Source organism: Mesoplodon mirus (assembly GCF_964341445.2).
Source record: "Mesoplodon mirus genome assembly, chromosome: X".
In the NCBI taxonomy this organism is placed as follows: domain Eukaryota; kingdom Metazoa; phylum Chordata; class Mammalia; order Artiodactyla; family Ziphiidae; genus Mesoplodon; species Mesoplodon mirus.
The window spans coordinates 135,905,595-135,926,480 of record NC_138981.1 but is presented as its reverse complement, the minus strand read 5'-3'; the positions used below and the strand labels follow the sequence as shown (position 1 = coordinate 135,926,480).

The 20,886-nt window shown below is 49.8% G+C and overlaps 1 protein-coding gene across 2 annotated transcripts in view; it reads left to right on the top strand.

Moving 5' to 3' along the window:
* Nucleotides 1-8,379: 8,379 nt before the first annotated feature.
* Nucleotides 8,380-20,886, top strand: part of IDS (iduronate 2-sulfatase) — a 30,562-nt gene continuing 18,055 nt past the window's right edge. Inside the window, exons 1-5 of one of the 2 annotated variants that reach the window (XM_082610641.1) lie at nt 8,380-8,405; nt 14,101-14,178; nt 16,515-16,651; nt 17,247-17,424; nt 20,152-20,240. In XM_082610641.1, the coding sequence (XP_082466767.1) occupies nt 17,397-17,424; nt 20,152-20,240 (117 nt within the window). In that variant the 5' untranslated portion in view covers nt 8,380-8,405; nt 14,101-14,178; nt 16,515-16,651; nt 17,247-17,396. Of the gene's footprint in view, nt 8,406-14,100; nt 14,179-15,914; nt 16,118-16,514; nt 16,652-17,246; nt 17,425-20,151; nt 20,241-20,886 lie in introns of those variants that run through there. The other variant, XM_082610640.1, reaches the window with a different exon arrangement.

Here is a 20,886-nt window from a genome sequence, read left to right as displayed (position 1 = left end):
TGTCACCTGCTCCTTGGACCATTCCAGGACCGACCGGCTCGGGTTGTGTCCCTCGGGAAGCTGATCCCAGGAGAGAGTTAGTGCCAAAGGCTGGCTGGGGACTCACACCTGCTAAGGGGACAGGGAGCAAGCAGGGTTGGGCAGGGTGTCCTTTCAATCTGTGATGTCGACCTGATAGTTTCTGCCAGCCCGTCGGGGAGCTGCAGAGCACGGACGGGCATTAGAGGTCCCCGCAGTGGGCCCCAGTGGTCAGGGCCTCGTAGTGCCTGAGGCCTCGTGATCCACATCGACTGACCAGGAGAGCCAACACCCAGAATTAGTGCCCGAGGAGTGGCTGCGTGCGCACACAGGGCACCAGCTGCCTTTGCCCGGGCAGCACCTTGCTCTGCCCTGCGGCCGGCCTGGTGGGAGGTGCTTTGGCTTCTTGAGCATCAGACAACCGCTGGGTTGGGCAGGGGACGTGCTTCCAGGGCGCTGGCTAACTGGCCATCTGTTAGCATCGTCGGTGTCAGCGCAGCTTGATGGGAGAGGGCAGATCTGGATACCAGACATCATAAGGCAAAGCCCATTTAAGTCCGCAGACGTCGTCCTGTGAGAGGGTCCTGGACTGTGCAGGGACACAGGTGTCCACTCACCCTTGGGTTCCTCAGGGCTGGTGGGGGAGGGGCATCTTCCAGGCAGACATGTAAGGCACAGAGTCTGAAGCGAGGCGGAAGGAGGGGAACGTGAGGAGCGGGGAACCCCTGACTCAGAGCAAGGGCTGCGGAGGGCTTCAGAGAGGAGCGCCATCTGGGCTGGGTCTTGAAGTGAGAAGGGTCTCCTTAGCTAGGAGATGGGGGACAGGCCCCCTGGAAGGGCCAGGAACATTCAGGGGACTGAGACCAGGTGTGTGGCTGGAGTAGATGAGTTTATGGAGGGCCCCAGCCTGACACCCATCAATTCAGGTCCTCTGAGCGATTGTTGGCACAGAAGTTTTAGAGATTTTGATGTGCTGTGAAGTTTCATTCATTGCCTGTAGAGGGAAGTGTGTGTGCAGAGCTACCCAGGTAGGCTGGGCAGGCTCCTGTCGTCCACAGGGAGCAGCGTGCGAGGAAGCACAAGCTCTGCTCTGCCATCACAAACCTGGGATTGATCCCCGGCACCACCACTGCTGGAGTGTGAGTCTAAGCAAATCACTTTACCTCTGTGAGTCTCGATTTCCTCGTCTGAAGGATGGGCATAATGTGCAAGTCTCCCCATAAGGACTAGCTTTTTTTATTCTGTCTGGTGGGGGTGAGGATGACACGGGATGATTCACATGAGAGCAGTCTGTAAACCCGAAAGCACCTCCTACGAATAATGTTTGAAGAGGCGTCTCTGTTTTCCCAAAAAGGATTTGCCAGGCTAGAAAGAGTATGGGAAAGCAGGCCTGTGCCTTGAAGCCTGCAGCTTGGAGACAGGCAGACACTGAGAAGCCTCCAGCTTGGAAAGGAGAAAGAGAACAGTGACACTATCGGACCCCAGTCTCAAAGGTCCTACAGGATATGGCCTGGGGACTTGGGGGCCATGGGTAGGTTTAGACCAAAGATGTATAGTGGCCCCTGGACACAATAGGAGGCAGCGTGAACTGAGTCAATCCGACAGGGTTTGAGAATTAGGGGCTGTAGCAGTGCCGGGAATCGCTGAAGCTAGGAGCTTCCCTGAACTGTGTGGGAGTTGATGTCAGCCTGCTGCCTCGGGTAATACGGGTCTGTGATCTGCTCTCCACGATTCCATCAGCCATGATGTTTTGGCAACCAAAAGTGTTTTCAGCAGCTTGACCTAAACCCGTTTGGTGGTAAAACCAAAAATGGATGATGGCACAAAGCTATTTATAGCATCCTGAATTTTTTTTATTTATCCCATTTGGTGTTAAGAGTCATGTGGTTCACTGCAGAGAAGTCAGCGTGTTTGCTAGAACCTGCCAGGGTGTCACTGATACATGCTCTGTGTCCCCGTCATCTTTATGAATCCTGAAACCCACGTGGCCCCCAAGGCTTTTGGACAAAGCATTGTGCGCATGTGATATTAACACCAGTAAGAGCCAACATTTTGACAGAGGCCCAGGGTTCCTGGGTGTGTGACCTTCCTCCAGCCTTCGGCCAGCAGGGATGCCCTTCCTGGGACAGGCAGGACTGAGGCCCAAGCCCCAGGTCAACCTAGATGACTAGACACCCCACCATCTGTCAAACTGCATCAGGATGTGGAATCTCGTTTGGTACCAACCACGGTCTTCTGTGGTAGAAATGGGATGAACCTAGAGCTAAAAGGAGGAAGGGCTCTTGGAAAGCGTGAATGTCCACTGTTTATATCTCTCAAAACCTGTCCGCTGTCTTGTTTCAGGAAAGCCCGAGCCCTGTGCCATCTCCCAGTGCCGTCCCACAAAGCCTGGGGCCCGCACACAATTCTGGCGTGTTTCGTGATTTAGGAGTCTCTGATTTTGAGAGCTCGGTGATGACACAGGAAGCTTGGCAGCGTCAGGCTCACCCGCTTGCCTTGCTTTCATAGCACACACTTCACGAGGGCCCAGTGGGAAATGCAGCTGGAGGAGATGAGCTGAATGGGCGCTGTGCTGCCACAGCTGCTAGTTTCTCTGCTGGGCGGCCCCCCTCTGTCCTTGAAGCCTGTCTGTTAACTTTGGACACGGTGGAAAGATGCCTTCAGGGAGTAGCACCGACATCTCACTTGCTCTATGCTTAGTAACTAATTATATTATTAGGATTAACCTGGACCCTAAATTGCAAAGTCCATGTTTTCCCTGAGCAAAATTGGGGTTTTCTGCCAGCCAATGATCTGGAAGCTCTCTCTTGCCTGCCCACCCCTGCTTCTGTGCCTTGGTGACTCTCCACGTACCCTGGTTGCCCATGAGGATGCATGGTGATCAGCCTCACATACAGGGCTGAGCGGCCCAGACCAGTGCCCTGGGCTGGGTTTGTCCTTGGCATTGTGGCCGTCATGGCTCAGAGGCTAGGGTTTAAGTTCCAGCTCTGCTGGTGGTGAGATCTTGAGCCAGTGCTGACCCTTCTCCAGCCTCAGTTTGCACATCTGTATGCTGGGCGTAGTAACTGTGCACAGTTCCTGGGGCAGCAGGGAGGATTCCGTGAGTTGAAAGGCTGGAATGAATTTGGTGCACAAAGATGTTATGGGGAAGAGAAGCAGGAAAATTATGTTGGGGTGTTTTGCCTGCCTTTGGGCCCCACCACCGGCTGACAATTGCAGAAAAAGTGCTCAATGCTACCTTGCCTCCAGCCTGTTGTCGTGTGCCTCTGGGGTTCTGAGGACTGGTTCTTTAAGCAGCTTGTTGTTGACGTAGAAGACAAGTTACACTGGAAATGCAAAACCAGAGTCGCTCTGCTCATAGTGCCAGGAACAAGGCACCAGGAAGATGCCCCACTTGCTCCCTGGAGCCTGTCAGGCAACTGGGTGGGCATCACCTGAGTAAGGCTGAAGCCCCCTGTGCCACAGGCTGCGGCTTCAGAACTGGAAGCATTTCACTGGCCCAGCTGGCATTACTCTGAAGTTCATAAGCCATGGTGTGGGACTCAGGAGAGCCAGCAATCGCTGAGGCTATGCGCCAGTGAGGCTAGAGCTGGGGCAGGCCAGGTAGGGCAGGATCTGGAACTCCATTGGCAGGACCTGCTACCCACAGCCCCAGATTATTGAGTACCTGCTGGACACTGGGAACAGACCCCTAGGTAGTCTCGTTGTGGGAATTCACATTTCCTGATGCGGCCAAGGGAGGTTTAGCAGCGGGTCAGGACCACCCTGTGGAGCTAAGATTGAAAGTGCATCTGTCTGAAGGCAGAGCCCATGCTCATTGAATTGCCCCATCATGTGACCACTCCACGTGCCATCACTCAGAGAGGTGGGGGCCACGTGGCCAGCTGGAGGCCAGCAAGCTGTCGGGGGCAGTGACATTGGGCAGCTGGTGGTTTCTGCCGGGGTACAAGGTGAAGGCTAGGACTGGGAGTTTCAAGCTTTTGCTCCTACCCGGGGTTCAAAGGCAGCACTTGGGCTCCAAAATTCAATGGAGAGAAATCCCAGCTTTAAGGACTTTTGCAAGCTGTGTTTTACCTTTGAACACATGTCCTTTAGCAAGAATCCCCTCTGGTATGCCTTCCACCCAAGTGTTTTTATTGGTCCCTTAGAGACTCTTACAGAAGTTTCCCATATTGACAGACTTTTAAATGATGTTACAGAAATATCACATCACACTGATTACGTAAGGGGTGACGTCCACTGCTTCCCAAATGCCACATTTCTTCAAGTAAAACGCAGATGACAGCCTGCAGTATATAAGGAAATCACATCCTAGTAAAGACAGAATTGAAATTCTCATCCCTTTTACTTATCTTAAAATTATTAGTGCCATATAAAATGAGGGCTTCCTTTTCCTCACCAAGCCCGTGCTCCCCTTGCTACCTTTCTGGCGTAAACTACTAACTGCATGAAGACACCTGTCTGATGAGGCACATGCTAATTCACCGTACCACCGAAGATTCCTTCCACACTTCTGTTCCTCCCCGCCCCTGAAAAGGGCCCCGTTTCGGGCTGTCTTTAGCTATTCCTTCTGTAGATGGACCCATTCGCACCTGAGGTGTGTTTCATGGCACAAGTATGAGAGGGGCCCCAGAGGAATGTCACCCAAGCCTCACGCTGTCTCCCAGCTCCACTTGTCCCCTGGCTTTGACTGCAGAAGTGCAGAGGGAGAGGGGGTTGCCCTGGCCATCCAGCTCTGGGCTCCCATTCACAAGAAACACCCAATTGTCAAGAGTCTAAGAGCACAGGTGTGCAATGCCAGACAGGCCTGGGGCTGGCTCGCAGCCCCTCCCCTCACACAGGAAGCCCCCCAACTGTGAGAGTCCTCCTTGAGGTCTCATTATTCCCCTTCCCTGAGGCTCTTAAATCTGGGGGAGTAAGCCGAAATCCTCCCTAGATGGAAGAGGAACGGGAAAACCAGGAGGAAGGAGGTGACCAAATGTAACCTCCTCAATTCGGGTGCATGCAGCGCAAATGGGAAAAAAAAAGATCTGACTAGGCATTTGTAGTTTGTTTTAAGTGTGTGCTTCGTCTATATATTATTTTAAGGACATGAATCACTAATGAAGTAGTGCCAGCGAACACCAGCGCTTGGGCGGCCCCTGCTGGAGGCTTTTAGAAATTCTCCACTTCCTGGCTCTGACAGCCCTAGAGTTGCCTGCTCCAAGCTAGAGGCCTGTCATCCCACCCAGAGCCATGCTCGGGGAATCAATGAATGGCAGGATGGAAAAGTCTGGGCTTGAAGAGAAAATGAAGGAAAAAGAGAGTAGAGAGAAGGGAAAGGAAAGATTGTTCACAGAATGATGCAAGATGTCCAGAGACAAATGGGCCTGGGACCAACCTCTTCCACAATGAGAGAATCATCTCACCTTACAAAGTCCTTGACTTAGGGCCAGAGCTCAGCAAACGTCAATGCTGCAGTGATGCCCAGTCCCTCTTCTGCCCCCTCATGTTCCATAACGCTTTACTTCAACAGAATCAGATTCTGGTTGTGATCCAATTCACCTTCACTCCCCCGGGAGTTCCCAGCTAGACACCAGGCTATCCCTGCTGTATCATCAACCTTGGGGCAGCCCAGACCCAGCTCCATCCACCTGGCACTCCCCAGGCAGTTAGAGAACAATCCAGCACATCTTGAGACAGCCATTTCCGGGAACAGGGCCCTCGGTATCTGGCACATGTGGTGGCAATCGCAGCCCACATCAGGTTCCTTCTCAGATTCAGTTCACATGCCCACAGACACAAGGGTGCTGCCTGCCTCTCTGTGCAGGGTGAGCTCTGCCTTCTCATCCAAGTAATTCTGGTCATGCTTGTCATCCCAGTGATCCCTCGAAACCCAACAAATAGTGCCAGCCCTGCGGATACAGCAGTGAATGGAAGGAGCAGAGCCTGCCCTCGAGGAGTGCCCGTCCGAGGATCCCAGATCTGGAATGAAACAAGCCTTGAATTCTCCCCCGAGTCCTCATCCTTCTGCTGCGGCAGGGGATTGTGGAATATTGACCAATACACCAATATGTTCTGCCCTCGCCCCCTGAGAGCGCCTGTGAGAGGGCCATCTGGCAAGGAACTGCAAATGGTCTCTAGGAGCTGAGAGCGGCCCTGGCTGATGGCCAGCAAGAAAATGGGGACCTCAGCCTACAGCCACAAGAAACTGAATTCTGCCAACAACCTGAATAAGTTGGAAGAAGACACAGAGCCTCAGATGAGAACATAGCCCTGGCTAACATCGATTGCAGCTTTGTGAAACCCTGAGCAGAAGACCCAGTTAAGCTGCACGCAGACTTCTGACCCAAGGAAACTATGAGGTGATAAATGAGTGCTGCTTACAGCCACTAAGATTGTGGTTACACAGCACTGATTGGTCCCTCTCCCTCACTCATTGAAGACTCGGGCACCTGACTCACTGGTTTCCTTGGCATCCTAAGTCCTGCCATCATCCTGGGTGACTTCAGTGTCTACCTGGGCAGCTTGTGCTACTCACAGCCCCTTGACTTCTTCCTTGCCTTTGACAATCTCTCTTCCTCTCCACCTCAGCACCCCCATCTTCAAGGCCACATCCTAGACCTTTTCATCATCAGGATCTGCTCCACCTCAAACATCTTAAACTTCAGGATCCCACTCACTGACTGAAACCAGTTCTCTCACACCCTCCCTCTTAACCACTGTCACCCAAACTGCTCCCTCACGGGCCCTCTCCATTCACTCTCACTCTTGTCCTGCTGTTGCTACTGCCCAGCAAAAGAATAATAATAACAAAAACAATATAATTATGCCAACTGCTACATGTAATTTTCTATCTCAGCTTACATTCTGCACAGCCCAGCAATCTCATTACATTTTGAAATGTTTTTAAGTTGTATTTCTCTGCTAGGGCTGATGTGACGTACCACAAACTGGGTGGCTTAGAACAACAAAAATTTATTCTCTTACAATTCTGGAAGCAGCAAGTCCGAAATCAAGGTATTAGCAGAGGTATGTTCCCTCTGAAACCAGTACCAGAAGGATCCTTCCTTGCCTCTTCCAGCTTCTGGTGGTTTACTGGCAATTTTTGCCATTCGTTGGCTTGTAGATGCATCACGCCAATCTTCCATCTTCACGTGGGCATCTTCCTTCTGTGTGTGTGTGTGCCTTCTGTGTCCAAATTTCCCCTTTTTATAAGGACATCAGTCACATTAGATTAGGTCCCACCTTAATGACCTGATTTTTTTAAAGGTATTTTTTAAAATTTATTTATTTATTTTTGGCTGCGTTGGGTGTTTGTTGTTGTGCGCGGGCTTTCTCTAGTTGCGGTGAGCAGGCTTCTCATTGCGGTGGCTTCTCTTGTTGCAGAGCACAGGCTCTAGGTGCCCGGGCTTCAGAAGTTGTGGCTCACGGGCTCTGGAGCGCAGGCCCGGTAGTTGTGGCGCATGGGCTTAGTCGCTTCGCGGCATGTGGGATCTTCCCGGACCAGGGCTCGAACCCATGTCCCCTGCATTGGCAGGTGGATTCTTAACCACTGCGCCATCAGGGAAGCCCTAATGACCTGATTTTAACTTGATTACCACTGTAAAGACCCTATTTCCAAATAAGGTCACATGCTGAGGTACTGGGGGTTAGGACTCCAACAAATCTTTTTCTTTTTTTGGGGGGTGGGGTGGGCAGACACAATTCAACCCGTAACGGAAGTCAAAGAGAACAAAAGGCATATAATACAAAGCAAAGGTCCTGTGCTCTGCCCCTCAGCACCCCATTCTCATTTTAAATGTTTCTAGTTTCAGTTCGTCTGATAGTTTGCCTCTACCTTTGTAAATACTATGCTTATATCTATATCAACTTTTTTACGTTGTCAATTTTAGACATTATCTGCTGACTTCCTGCTATGCTAGATGAGATTATAGTTCAGTCATCCTTTCATCTTTTTGCCTATATTTTTAACTTTTGATTATGGTAATTGATCAAACATATACAAAAGTACAGAAAATAGTATAATAAAACTCACATGCTCATCACTGAAGTTCATCAACTCATGACCAATTTCCTTTCATCTCTCCCTACCATTATCCCTTTTCCTCATAATATATAGATATATCACTATTTTCAGGTCTTCTATTGGCTACTTTTATACCTTTAAATAATATCCCTATACCTCTATTTCTCTTTCCCTCAACTAGGGACAATAACTATTGATTTTCTACTTTGTAATGATATTAATGTGCCTCCATTTCCCTCCACTTCTCTTCCTCCCTTCCTCTTCCCAACTTTCTGTCAATTGTTGTTGCAGGTTGGATTCCCACAGAAGCAGGCTCTAAGGTGAGATTAATATGCAGGAGTTTCTTTGGGAGTTCTCTCAGGATCAACACCTGTGGAAGGTAAGGAAGGGAAGAGAAAGGAAGGGAAGGAATCAGGATTGGGTAGATGGAGAAGGTGGGCTGTAATGCCGTCTCAAAAAAGGCTTCAGCCAAGCCTACAGGGATTTCTGAAGCTGGGACGGTCTTTCAGAGATAATTTGGTTTTATATTATATTAATTATATTAATAGATATAATTTCATAATATATATGAATATATTATATAAGTTATGGTGGGGATAGCAATGGTGGTGTTCTTCCATACTTCCTTTGGTTGCTAGAGTACATCCTTAAGTAACCTCCTAAGAAAGGGTCGAACAGGAAGTAAGTTTTTGAATTCTTGCATGTCTGAAAAAGTCTTTATTCTATTCTCATAGTTATTTGACAGTTTGGCTATGTATAAAACTTCACTCTGAAATTTTGTATAATTTTTTAATCTCTGCAAGCTTTTAGAATCTTTCCTTATCCTTGGCGTTCTGAACTTTCACAAAACTATGCATAAGCTTGGGTATGTGTTCATTCATTGTGCTAGGTACTCAATAAACCTTTTCAGTATGAACTATTTTTTCTTTAGCTCTAAAGTTATTTTTCTAATATACCTTTAATTTCCTCCCCTCCATGTTTTCTCTTCCATTTCTATAACTTAGGAAGGTGTTAGTCTTCCCAATTGTCTCATATTTTGTTTCATACTGCCGAGATTTTGTTTGCCTATGTTATTGAGTAATAACTTACATACACTAAAGTGCACAAATCTTAAGTGTAGAGCTTCATTTTTTTTCATATATACTCACTCATATAATCACTAATCAGATAAAATACTAGAACATTTCCAGCACCCGTGAAGACTTCCTCATGCCCCACTCCTGTTCCATACCTTCCCCCAAAGGTAACCACTATTCTGATCTTACCACCACAGATCTGTTTTGCTGTTCTAGAACTTCCTATAAATGTCATCGCACACTATGTACTCTTTGATGTCTGGCTTCTTGCAATTAACGTTATTTTTTTTGAATTTAGCTATGTTGTTGCATGTATCAGTAGTTTCTTCTTTTTACTGCTGCATTGTATTCCATTCTGTGATTATATCACAGTTTATCTATCCAAATTATTGGATACAATTGAAGGACCTTTGGGTTGCTTCCAGTTGGGGGCTATTACGAATAATACCACATGAACGTTCTTGTCCATGTCTTTTGGTGGCTAGAAGTCTCACATCTGTTGGGCATATGCCTTGGAGTAGAGTTGCCAGTTCTTGGGGTAGGCACGTGTTTAACTTTAGCTTTGGCAAATTCTCCCACAGAGTTTTCCAAAATGGCTGTATCAATGAATGCTCCTACAAGCAATGTGAGAGAGTTTGAATTGCTCCACATTCTTGCCAGCCCTTGGTGGTGTTCTTTGCTATATTTCTGTTCAACATTTTAAAAGTTTCTCTCAACTTGACTTTTCAATTCTTTTATTGAATGTTGAACTTTACAACCATAGTTTTAATTTCCAAGTGGTCTTTAATGTTCTGTTGGAATTTTTCCATAGCAATCTATTCTTGTTTCATATATTCAATCGCTTCTCAAGTCTTTCTGATGATCTTAATAAAGGGTATTTTTGTTTGTCCTTTAAAAATTATTCTTTTCGGTGCCTTAGTCATCTCTTTCCTTTAGGGCCAGCTTTGCTATTTGTTTTTCTTGATATTTCTCTGTCATCTTGTATGCCACCTTCAAATGTTTGGCCTTTCTTTGTTGTCCGATTACACTTAAGAACGAGGCTGACTGGCAGCTCTGAGTACATGGGCGGGAGTTATTGATTTGCAGGCTTTGTTTTAAGATGAAGAGGCAGTGTGCTGATAGTTTTTTGGGGGGTCCTCAAAAATGCCATAATATGGAGAAATTTTTTTGGTGGTGGTGGTTTCAATATTGACTCCAGTTTTCCTAGCCCTCCCCCAGACAAATTATTCAATTTCTTTAGAGAAGAACCCTTCTTTTTTTCATTCTTGTGTTAAAGACTGGCTTTGGGGCCTTCTGGGGGACGTTAACAGCCATATAGAAACCTTCAGTTAATCTGTCTGGGTTAAGTCCAATGTCTTACTCTGCCCACTGTCATACCTGCTGTCTCAGAATTGGGAGACTGTCTAAGCTAAGTTTGTCCCCTCCTTAGCTGAAGTCCCTTTGTAGGTATTCTAGGCTGTGGCTTCATCAGTCTTCACTGTGGCAGCTTCCAGGAATTTGGGGACGTTTTTAAGCCATTGTAGGTCCCCCTCCCCTTTTTTTTTTTACTTTTTAAAAATTGAGATAAAATTCACATAATGTAAAATTAACCATTTTAAAGTAAGTAATTCAGTGGCATTTAGTGCATTCACAGTGTTGTACAACCACCACCTCTATCTAGTTCCAAAACATTTTTATCATCCCCAAAGGAAACCCCATACACATTAAGCAGTTGCTCCCCATCCCCTCTCCCCCAACCCCTGGCAGCCACCAATTAGTGTTCTGTCTCTACAGATTTATCTCTTGTGACTATTTCAGATAAATGGAATCATACAATATGTGACCCTTTGTGTCTGGATTCTTTCAATTAGCAGGATGCTTTCAAATTCATCCATGGTGTAGCATCATCCATGGTGTAGCATGCATCAGTACTCCATTCCTTTAAATGGCTGCGTGATATTCCATTGTATGTATCTACCACGATTCATTTATCCAGTCACCTGTTGATGGACATTTCAGCTTGTTCTACTCTTGGCTATTGTGACGTGCTGCTATGAACATGCATGTACATATATTTGTTTGGGTACCAATTTTCAAATCTTCAAATCTTCTACCTAAGAGTAGAACCACTGAGTCAAATGGTCATTCTATGTTTAATTTTTGAGGAACTGAAAACTGTTTTCCACAGTAACTGAATCATTTTACATTCCTAAGAGTAAGGTATAAGGGTTCCGATTTCTCCACATCCTCACCTATGCTTGTTATTTTTAGTTTTTTGATATTAATCAGTCTAGTGGATGTAAAGTGCTACTTCACTGTGGTTTTGATGTACAGTTCCCTAATAACAATTGAATTTGAGCATCTTCTCCCATCCTATCTTGCTGTCAGGTTATATTACTTTTGTTCCTTCATGATGATTTCAAAGGGCAGAAGAGATGTGAACACAGAGATGGGCCACTTAAGCCCCCTCTCAATGAAGGCCTTCTTGCCCCAGTGGCTGAGAGGGCAGCCCTTTAGGGCCACCTACCCCTTCAGGGCTTGCCTCAGCTTCAGAGAGCCACTTTGCCCAAGATCACAGCCCTCCAAGGGTAGCCACATTCAGTGACTTATCCAGGTGATGTACAAATACCTGGCCATCTCGGCCTAACTCGAGACAACTCTGAAGGCCTATTCTAGCTCTACACTGCCCTGTGGGGTTAGCCAAGGCCTGTAGCACTGCTCGAGTGCTCTTTCTGTCCATTCTTACGCCCTTCCCACCCTTTCCACAGGTATTTCTCCTAAAGGCACTCCCTAATAAACATCCTGCACGCTTAACTCTGTTTTAGAGTCAGCTTTCTGATGAACCCAACCCATAAGAGACAATAAATGCATGTGTCTTGTTAGTCAATTTGAGCTGGAAGTGGAACCAATTATTATTTCTTTAATATTCCAGAAGTATAGTTAAGATCGGCTTGTATAAACTACTTTATATTGAAAGATTGGGACTCTGTGCTCTGGATACCCCTATTAAATCTCACGCAGGCATTGAGCTACAAAGTGGTGACAGTCTTGAGACATCCAAGGCCTGATTTTATGATGTTTCCAGCTAAATATTTTAGTTTTTAGTGAAACTAGGTTACTCCCTTAACTGCCCAATGAATTGGAGCCACTGTATGAACGCAGCTGATATTGAAGAGGGCATTCACATTCTGGTCTGTTGGGATGTTTAAGTACTTTTTTAAAACTCAGCTTTGAAATTTCAATCGTGGGAGTCAGTAAAGTCCAGGGTATCTAGAGCAATCAGGGCTGCTTTGTGTTCCTGAAATTGGACTATGTGTCCAACAAAGTCAGTCTTCAGTGTTTGTTTTCACTTCTCCTCCACCATGATCTCCCTCTACTTCTGCATTTCATCTTTCAAGCCTCGCCAGTTGCCCTCCAAGTTCAATCTCAGCTGTGCCTGTGGCCCCTTGGCCTTTGTTGGAACATTGAAGGCCTCCCCTCTTCCCTCAGTCTTTTTTAAAATTAATTAATTAATCTATTTATTAATCTGTTTGTTTGTTTATGGCTGCGTTGGGTCTTCATTGCTGCACACGGGCTTTCTCTAGTTGCGGCGAGCGGGGGCTACTCTTCATTGTGGTGCATGGGCTTCTCATTGCGGTGGCTTCTCTTGTTGTGCAGCACGGGCTCTAGAGCGCAGGCTCAGTAGTTGTGGTGCATGGGCTTAGTTGCTCCGTGGCATGTGGGATCTTCCCAGACCAGGGATCAAACCCGTGTCCCCTGCATTGGCAGGCAGATTCTTAACCACTGCGCCACTAGGGAAGTCCCCCCTCAGTCTTTTCTTTGATGATGGCCATAGCAAGGTTGAGGACAGAGAGGCCATATTTTCTGTCCAGAATTGTGTTGCCTTCACACACCCTGGCGGAGCTGGTGGATTGGTGTTAATCGGCACGGTTTCTGTGGAACCATTCCAACCTGCTCTCATGGACTCTTATGGCATCAATGCTTTCATAACCATAAGAACACTCCCTAGGAAGGGATCTGACCTTGCAGTCAATGGTCTATTCATTTTGTGAATGAGCAATGTTGTATTCACCTTGTATTGCTTCATAATAAGTTACCACAAATTTAGTGGCTTAAAACAACACACATTTGTTAGTTCACAGTTTCTGTGGGTCAGGAGTCCAGGCACAGCTTAGCTGGATCCTCTGCTCAGGGTCTCACAAGGCTGCGTTCCCTTGTGGAGTTCAGAGTCCTCTATCAGGCTCTTGTGGTTGTTGGCTAAATCCATTTCTTTGTGGTTCTAGGACTGAGTTCTCTTGGCTTCTCAATGACTGTTGGCTGGAGGCCACTCTCAGGTCCTAAAAACCGCCCACAGTTCCCTGCCATGTGGCTCTCTCTAGGGGCAGTTACAATACGGTTTTTCCAAGACCAGCAGGATATCTCTCTGTGCTAGCAATATGGACCCTTATACACATCATAATGTAGTCACAGGTGTGACATCCTGTCTCGCCTTTGCCAGATTCTATTGGCTAGAAGCACAGGTTCCACTCACACCCAATGGGAGGGGATTATACATGGGCATGACGCATTGATGCTCACCTTAGGGGTGTGTACACCACGTCTGTCAATGGATGCTAGCTGTGCACCTTTATTCCAATTTAAACTCTTCCAGAAAGATGCAGCTGAGACTGCATGCTCAAATGCTCATAGGCCTCATGTCTGGTCTCTCATATCTGTCATTAGAGGCCCGGCTGTTGTCTAGACAGGCTCTCCAGCTGCTCCTTCTTGGTGTACCCCAACACCTTGGCAACAAGTCAGAGGCTGCTTAGATCAGTGTTGGACTGGGTGAATTTGTCTTCACATCTGATTGCTTCCTCTGGAGAAATTCTCTTTTTGACAAATCAGAAGGCTACCTCTGTGATGGTGATCAGGTCGTGCTGCTGTCCCTCCTCCCCACAGGTTGTACGTGCCTGGGGGGCTGCAGGCAAGGACCCGTCTGCCTCCTGATTCCTCATGCATCCTTCTCACCTCCCACCCCAGGGCCTGGACGGGATGATGCTCCGGAAACGTTTGCTGACTTGAACGGAGTCCACAAGAGAACTACAGACATTTTTAGAGGTGGGAACTGTGTGTGACTTTTGCCTCATTCCCCTCCTTGGCCAACCCTGGGGTTTACTGAATGATTTTTTGTTAATGGCTTTTTGATAATGACAAGTATGATATAATTTGCTCCTTAGTTCACAAGCTCTCAGGAGACACCTGTTGCTATGAGACAGTATCACAGATGCCAAGGAAAGAGGAAGTAAGGATGAGAGTAATTTTCTAAATAGACACTGGAGTCCTTGTTGAGGTTGGGCTCAGAGTTTCCTGAAACATTAGGGGCCATACTTTTGGGAGGGAAAAGGCAGCCACCAATACAAGGGAAGTGTCAGGATGAGGAGGGACAGCTGAGGTGCCTCCTGAAGCCTGGCAGCTTGGGCACTTGGCTGGGGCTGGCCCACCCTGAGGGACTCGTCCTATGCTCTGGTCTGGGGAGTGCAGGTGGAAGCTGGCCCTTCCCAGGGAAGGGGGCGTTGCCAGCCAGGCTGCAGTGTGAACAGCCAACCTGCTGGGACCCCAGGATACAGCAAATGAGGTGCAGCGGCAATGGCAGCAAGCCTCCTGCGGTGACTGCGCTCTGGCTACCAACCAAGGAGGTTCCCTCTCACAGAAAGCCACCCTGCACCTCCACTTCCTGGCTGTGTGCCAGGTCAAGCGATTTGGCCTCTTTGAGTTTTAATTTCTGGATCTGTAAAATGGGAATGTTAGTAGCATCTAGCTCACAGTGTTGGTGTGAGGAGAAAATTAGCATGTTGCCTGGGTATAGGAAACCCTCAATAACTATACTAATATTTATGTATTCCTGTATGCAAAAAAAGATCTCCAATCTGCCTGGCATTGTGTTAGGTTATTTCGCTAGGAGTTGGAAGTGAGTCAGAGACAGAGAGAGAGGATTGTGATGTCCTGCCTAAGCCTCAGCCCCAGGCACGCAGTGAATGATTCTTGCCACTGAAGAGTTATGACCCTCACTCCTCCCATCTCCTACCTGCTCCCCATCTCCTGTTTCCCCGCCAGCCCCACTAGCCTCTGTGCCATCAGCTAACACTGTCTCCACAATGCCTGCTCCCCCACCTCCTTCAACTTTTTATTCACATATCACTTTACTAGTGAGGCTTTGCCTGGCCACCCCATAGAAAATAACATGAAACTCCCCATGTGCCACCCACGCCCCCATATTATTTTTTTCCAGACCGCGCATGCCCACTGCTATTCAATGTTTATTTGGTCATTTATTGTCCACAAGCTCCACAGGGGAAGGGACTTAGAACTCCCAAGCCGCCAGAACTCCCAAGCTGCCAACAGTGCTCGGTATACATATCTGGTGTACTTAATAAGTATTTGTTGAACAAATGCATAGGAGAGGGGTCCCTTTAGATGGAGGAAGGCGAGTTCTCAGAGGGCCTCATGCAAGGAGAACGGCATTTGGGCTGGTCTGCAAGGAAAAGTATGACTTTTATAGAGAGAAGAGGGAAGGGAAGGGCCTCCAGGTGAAACGCATAGCACGAGCAAAGGCAAAGTGGCAGGAAACTGCTGGTTGAGGACAGTGGTTGCAACGCAAATCTTTGGAGACACCTGGAAAGACTTCCCAAGTACCTGCCCGACGGGGTAGGTGCGCCCCAACCAGTGAGTCGGCCCGGTGGGCGGGGCAGGCGCTGCGCTAGAGCCGCGGCTCCGCCCCCTGTGGCCCGGATCTCGCGCAGGCGCACTCGCGCTCGGGGGCCGGGGCCGGGGCCGGGGCAGGGGCGGGGGCCGGGGCGCAGGCCTCTGCGGCCGCGTCGGGCGGGGTTCCCGGGTTTGCGACGCGCGACAGGCGGCCCTGCCCTCCTGTCAAAACCTGTCATCGTCGCCCCGGAGCGGCCGCGCCGGGGCAAGATGCTGCCGCCTGGCGGGGGCCTGCTCTGGCTTGGCCTGGCCCTGGGCTCTGTCGGATCCGCGGCGCTGGGCAACTCGGCCACAGGTGCCTCCGGCGCCCTCGTCCACATTGCGGGGCTCCCTCCTTACTTCCCTGCCTACCTCCATCCTTAACTCCCTCGCTCCCTCCCTCCTGCCATTCCTTCTTCTATCGAACCTTCCTCCCTTCCCTCCCTCCCACCCACCCACCATCCTTCCCTCCCTCCCTCCCTCTTTTTTCTCTCCCTCCCTCATCCAGGCTTGAGGCCATGGCCAAAGCCTAACCCTGCCACCCCGGACTTGGGCTTCTTCTGTGCACCCACTCCCACCCTCCCTGGCTTAAATGGCTGGGCTGTCAAGGTGCTGGGGCCAGCCTTGGATCTCTAGGTACCCTAGCACCTACCCTGGGTGGGGATTGGGTGTCAGTGCAGGTGATCTCACTGAAGCTCCTCCTTCCTGTGCAGATGCTCTGAATGTCCTTCTAATCATCGTGGATGACCTACGCCCCTCCCTGGGTTGTTACGGGGACAAGCTCATAAGGTCCCCAAACGTGGACCAGCTGGCCTCCCGCAGCCTCCTCTTCCAGAATGCCTTTGCCCAGGTATGTCTGGGCACCTCTGGGTGTGGGTGTGTGCCTCGTGCACTGAGGGTTGGGGGGATGGCACTCATTGTACCAGGCGTCTCTTTAGTAGAGGGGAGCACAGTTTGGAAAATGGCGGCTGAGAAAACCTGGTTGTCCGCTGGCAAGGAAGCTTGTGCCTTTCAGGGGTGCTTCTCCTTGGGTGGAGGGTGTGCCCTGGTATACTGTGTTCAGGCTGGTCCTGCCCACCTTTTTTCCCCCCACTGGAGATTGCCTGGTGCTGAGAAGGAGGGGATGCTGCCACAGTGGCCCTCCTTCCTGTGCCCCTTCATGGGGCCACTCCCTATACCTTTGCCTGCTCCGGGCACCCGTGAGACGCCATCATGCAGAAGGGCACAGTCATCTGCTGGATGGAGGGCCTGGGGCCTTCCTCTCTCGGGGAAGACTTCTTGCTGGCGGCTGGGTGAGGCCCAAATCCTGCTGGTTGGCTTTGAGATCTGCATGACTCATCCGCCAAGCTGTTAGCCGAGGACCTGGGAGGTTGCCTGGTTACCTTTTAGCTCCCAGACTTTGTTTTCCTCTGAGGACGTGTCCCTCTGCTTGTGCTCCCTACCAGCAAGCCGTGTGTGCCCCGAGCCGCGTGTCCTTGCTCACCGGGAGGAGACCAGACACTACCCGCCTGTATGACTTCAACTCCTACTGGAGGGCACACTCTGGAAACTTCTCCACCATCCCCCAGTACTTCAAGGAGAATGGCTACGTGACCATGTCGGTTGGAAAAGTCTTTCATCCTGGTACTGCTTGCCCCTCCGAGTCTGGGCTCTCTCTATTCTCGTGTCTGAGGACGGGGGTCCCCTCCTGGGGCTGGGGCTCGGTGGACACCTGGTTAGTCACTGTCAAGTTTGTCCAGGATATTACTTCTCAGCTTGGCTTTGTGTTCTCACCAAAAGTGAAAAAGGGTAGAAGGGCTTTTTCTTCCTCTTGGAAACTAGTCATGGTGCTGTTTGGTTCCTTTGGCTGTGTGTGGCGGGGGGAGGGAAGGGCACTGGCTGGGGGGAGGGGGAGTGTTGGCTGCGAGTCCAGCTCTGCGCCTGACCCCCTGTAACCCGGGGTCCCTGGCAGTGAAGTGAGACCAGGGCAGCTCTGCTGACTTGCCCAGTGAAGAGGCTGCAATTTGGCAGGGGTTGTCTGCCCACTGTCTGTGAATTAGGTCAGAAAGAGGAGGGTAAGCTGGTACCCAGGGTCTCTAGGGTGCCAGGGGCCACCCAGTCCTGACCTTCAACACTGCCAGCTAAACTGGCTCTCTTTAATGCCAGAATGAGAATGCTGAAACAGGGAGTTTAAAACTCTTTTTGTTTTGAACTTGAAGTAAGGCATGAGTATTTGACAGAAAGTTGGGGGAGAAAAAGGGAAGTATAAACTAAAGAATATAAATTGGGAATTCCCTGGCAGTCCAGTGGTTAGGACTCAGTGCTTTCACGGCTGAGGGCCCGGGTTAAATCCCTGGTTGGGATCTAAGACCCCACAAGCTGCGCAGCGCGGCAGAAAAGAGAAAAAAAAAAGAATATAAATTGCTTGTATTTGCACCACTAAGGAGAGATTTATTGTGGTGATGTCCCCTGGTTCTGGGCATATTATTTTTCTGATTTGAGATTTTCCTGGATATACAACTTTATATTGTGGAAGGCAGCTGTGCTCACCACTCTACCACCAGCGATACACAGCTATATTGTGAGTGTTTTAGACATAAACGTTTTCCCGCGTGGTGACTCTTCGTGCCGTCATTTTTAATGGCAGCACAGTGGTCTAACAGAGACACATACTGTAGCTTAGTCCCACTTGTTTTCAGGTCTCCTCTGTGCCGCATTCCGCCGGGATGGGCACCTCTGGAGGCGGAGTGAACCGCTGATGGGCAGTGGCACGGGGAATGCCGGCCCCTGGGTTCTAGTCCCAGTTCTGCCACTTCTTAGGTGTGCATTGGACCTGGGGCAAATCATTCAACCTCTTTGAGCCTCCGATTCCTCCTCTGGGAAGCTGGAGTGGCAGCTGCCTTGATTCCCTTCCCAGGGGAGCATCCCAGGACAGCGTGTGTGTGTGTGTGTGTGGGGGGGGTGCCTTGAGAGCCCGAGCTCTGTCCCGAGAAGTGCTTATCACGAGGGGCCGCAAAGTTGGGCCCATTATGGAAGGCAGGTCTGTCAGGCTGTGTGGCCGAAAGGTTGCCAGCAAGTGCAAGTAGAACTTTCTGCAGTCGGTGCTCACATCTTGACACTCTGGCCTGAGCACAGCTGGAGAGAGAGACAAAAGGAGCAAACACAGCAGAGGGGAGATCGTGCTTCAGGAAGGGAGGCCTGACGAGGCCCGAGGGGTGGCGCCTGGCCTCCTTACCCCTGGTAATTAGATTGTGGGGTTGTCTTAGCCGGAGAGCAAACACTTGGCCTGCAGCCCTCCTGGAGACACATTTTTCAAGCGGGTCTTTGTTCTTAAGACCCTGTTGTGTCGAGGACGGGACTGCTTGAGGCTGACAGCAGCCACCATTGATTGAGCGCCAGGCGCCTGCTGGATGCTGTGCCGGCTGCTCCCGTAATCCTCTCCCCAGCAGTAGGCAAGGTGGGTTTCCTCATCGGCGTCATTTCCCGAGGAGGAAACGGAGGCTCGCGGAGCGTGCCCGAGATGGCACGGGCACGCGGGGCAGCGTCGGGGTTTGGACCAGGTCTGTCAGCCCGCTCTACGCTTCCACTGTGCCTGCGGGGTTGAGAAGCCCTCCGCCCGCTGCCCCTTGGCCTCCAGTCCTGCCTCACCAGGTGCTCATCATTGGAGTCCCCGTGTGTCCCCGTGCTGGCGACGCCCTTCTCCTGTGGCGCTGCCCACGCTACCCTCTCAGCTCCTCCCAGCTCATCTGCACAGGCAGTCCCTCCCTCCAGAGCCCTCGCTGCCAGGCCTCCCCAGACCCACGTCCCCTCTGTGCCCAGGGCTCCCTCACTCACACAGCACTTCTCCTCTCCAGACGGCTGGCAGTCCTTCCTCAGTGTCGCACGTTGTTATTTTGTCTTCCCAGGTAGACTGTAAACTACCGAGCTTAGGGGTGGGTTTCTGCATCATGACAGAGCACTGAACCTGGCGTCCAAGGCAGTGTCACGGGTTCGAACCCCGGCCCCCTCGTCTCGTGTCTGGTTGGCATCCGGCAAAGCACCCTCCCTTTGCAGAGCCTCCCCTTGCCCAGCCAGCCCTGGTTGTGCCCCTGCCTCTGCCGCCTCCTTTGTAGGGTGGGGAGAGGTGCCAGCAAGGGCTCTTTGGGGCCGGATCAGGGGCTCAGTACTCAGATAGAAGCCCAGAGGGTCGGTTTTCGTGGGGACTTCTCATCATCTGGCCTAGGCTCCTGATTTTATACATGAGGAAACTGAGGCCAAAAGAAGGGGATGGCCCTTTCCCCGTTGTGTACAAAGTGTACATTTTGGTGGGGGAGGGCATTGAAGGACTCGCCATGCTTTATTTAATGACTTCCCTTCTTTTTCCCCCTCAAGGAGTATCTTCCAATCATAGTGATGATTCTCCATATAGCTGGTCTATTCCACCTTATCATCCCTCCTCTGAAAAGTATGAAAACACCAAGGTAAGGCCGTGAAAGGGGTACTGGTCTGAAGAGGAACCTCTTCTTCCCTGTCTAGCAAATGAAGGTTAACTATTGTGTGTGCAGCATGCGCGTCCTTTCCAGCTGGTTATATGGTGGGCTTTATGGGTTTGGGTTGTGATCATGACCTGACAGTGATGAGTGTTGGGACCTTTAGCATTAGGTCCAGTGGAGAGGTGGCTGCATTTTAGAAGCCGGCAGGGATGCCTTGCTCTAGAAGCTTATGCTCTAGTGTGCAAGGCTCACTTGATGGCTCCTTCGTGCTCACTCTGGATAAGGCTCAGTGCAGAGGGTTCGTTATAGGAGATGCCGAGACATGGAAGGACAAAGAGAGACCTGTGCTCTAAGCACCTCAGCCCAGATTGGGAGAAAGCCTTTCAGTCTATCTGTCTGTCTGTCTATCTGTCTTGGCCCTAATGGATATGTTCAGGTGCTGAGACCTTTGATAGGGGCTTTAAAGCATTATGAAAAAAAGGAATCTATAAGGAAACTTAATCTCAGTTCAGAGGAGCCCCCAATGTATAAATGCAACTAAAACTTACATTTAAGAAATTCAGGAAAACAGCTGGAGTGTTGAGAAATGACATGTTTCTCAGAGGATTTTAGAGCCATCGTGTAGAGAAGGATG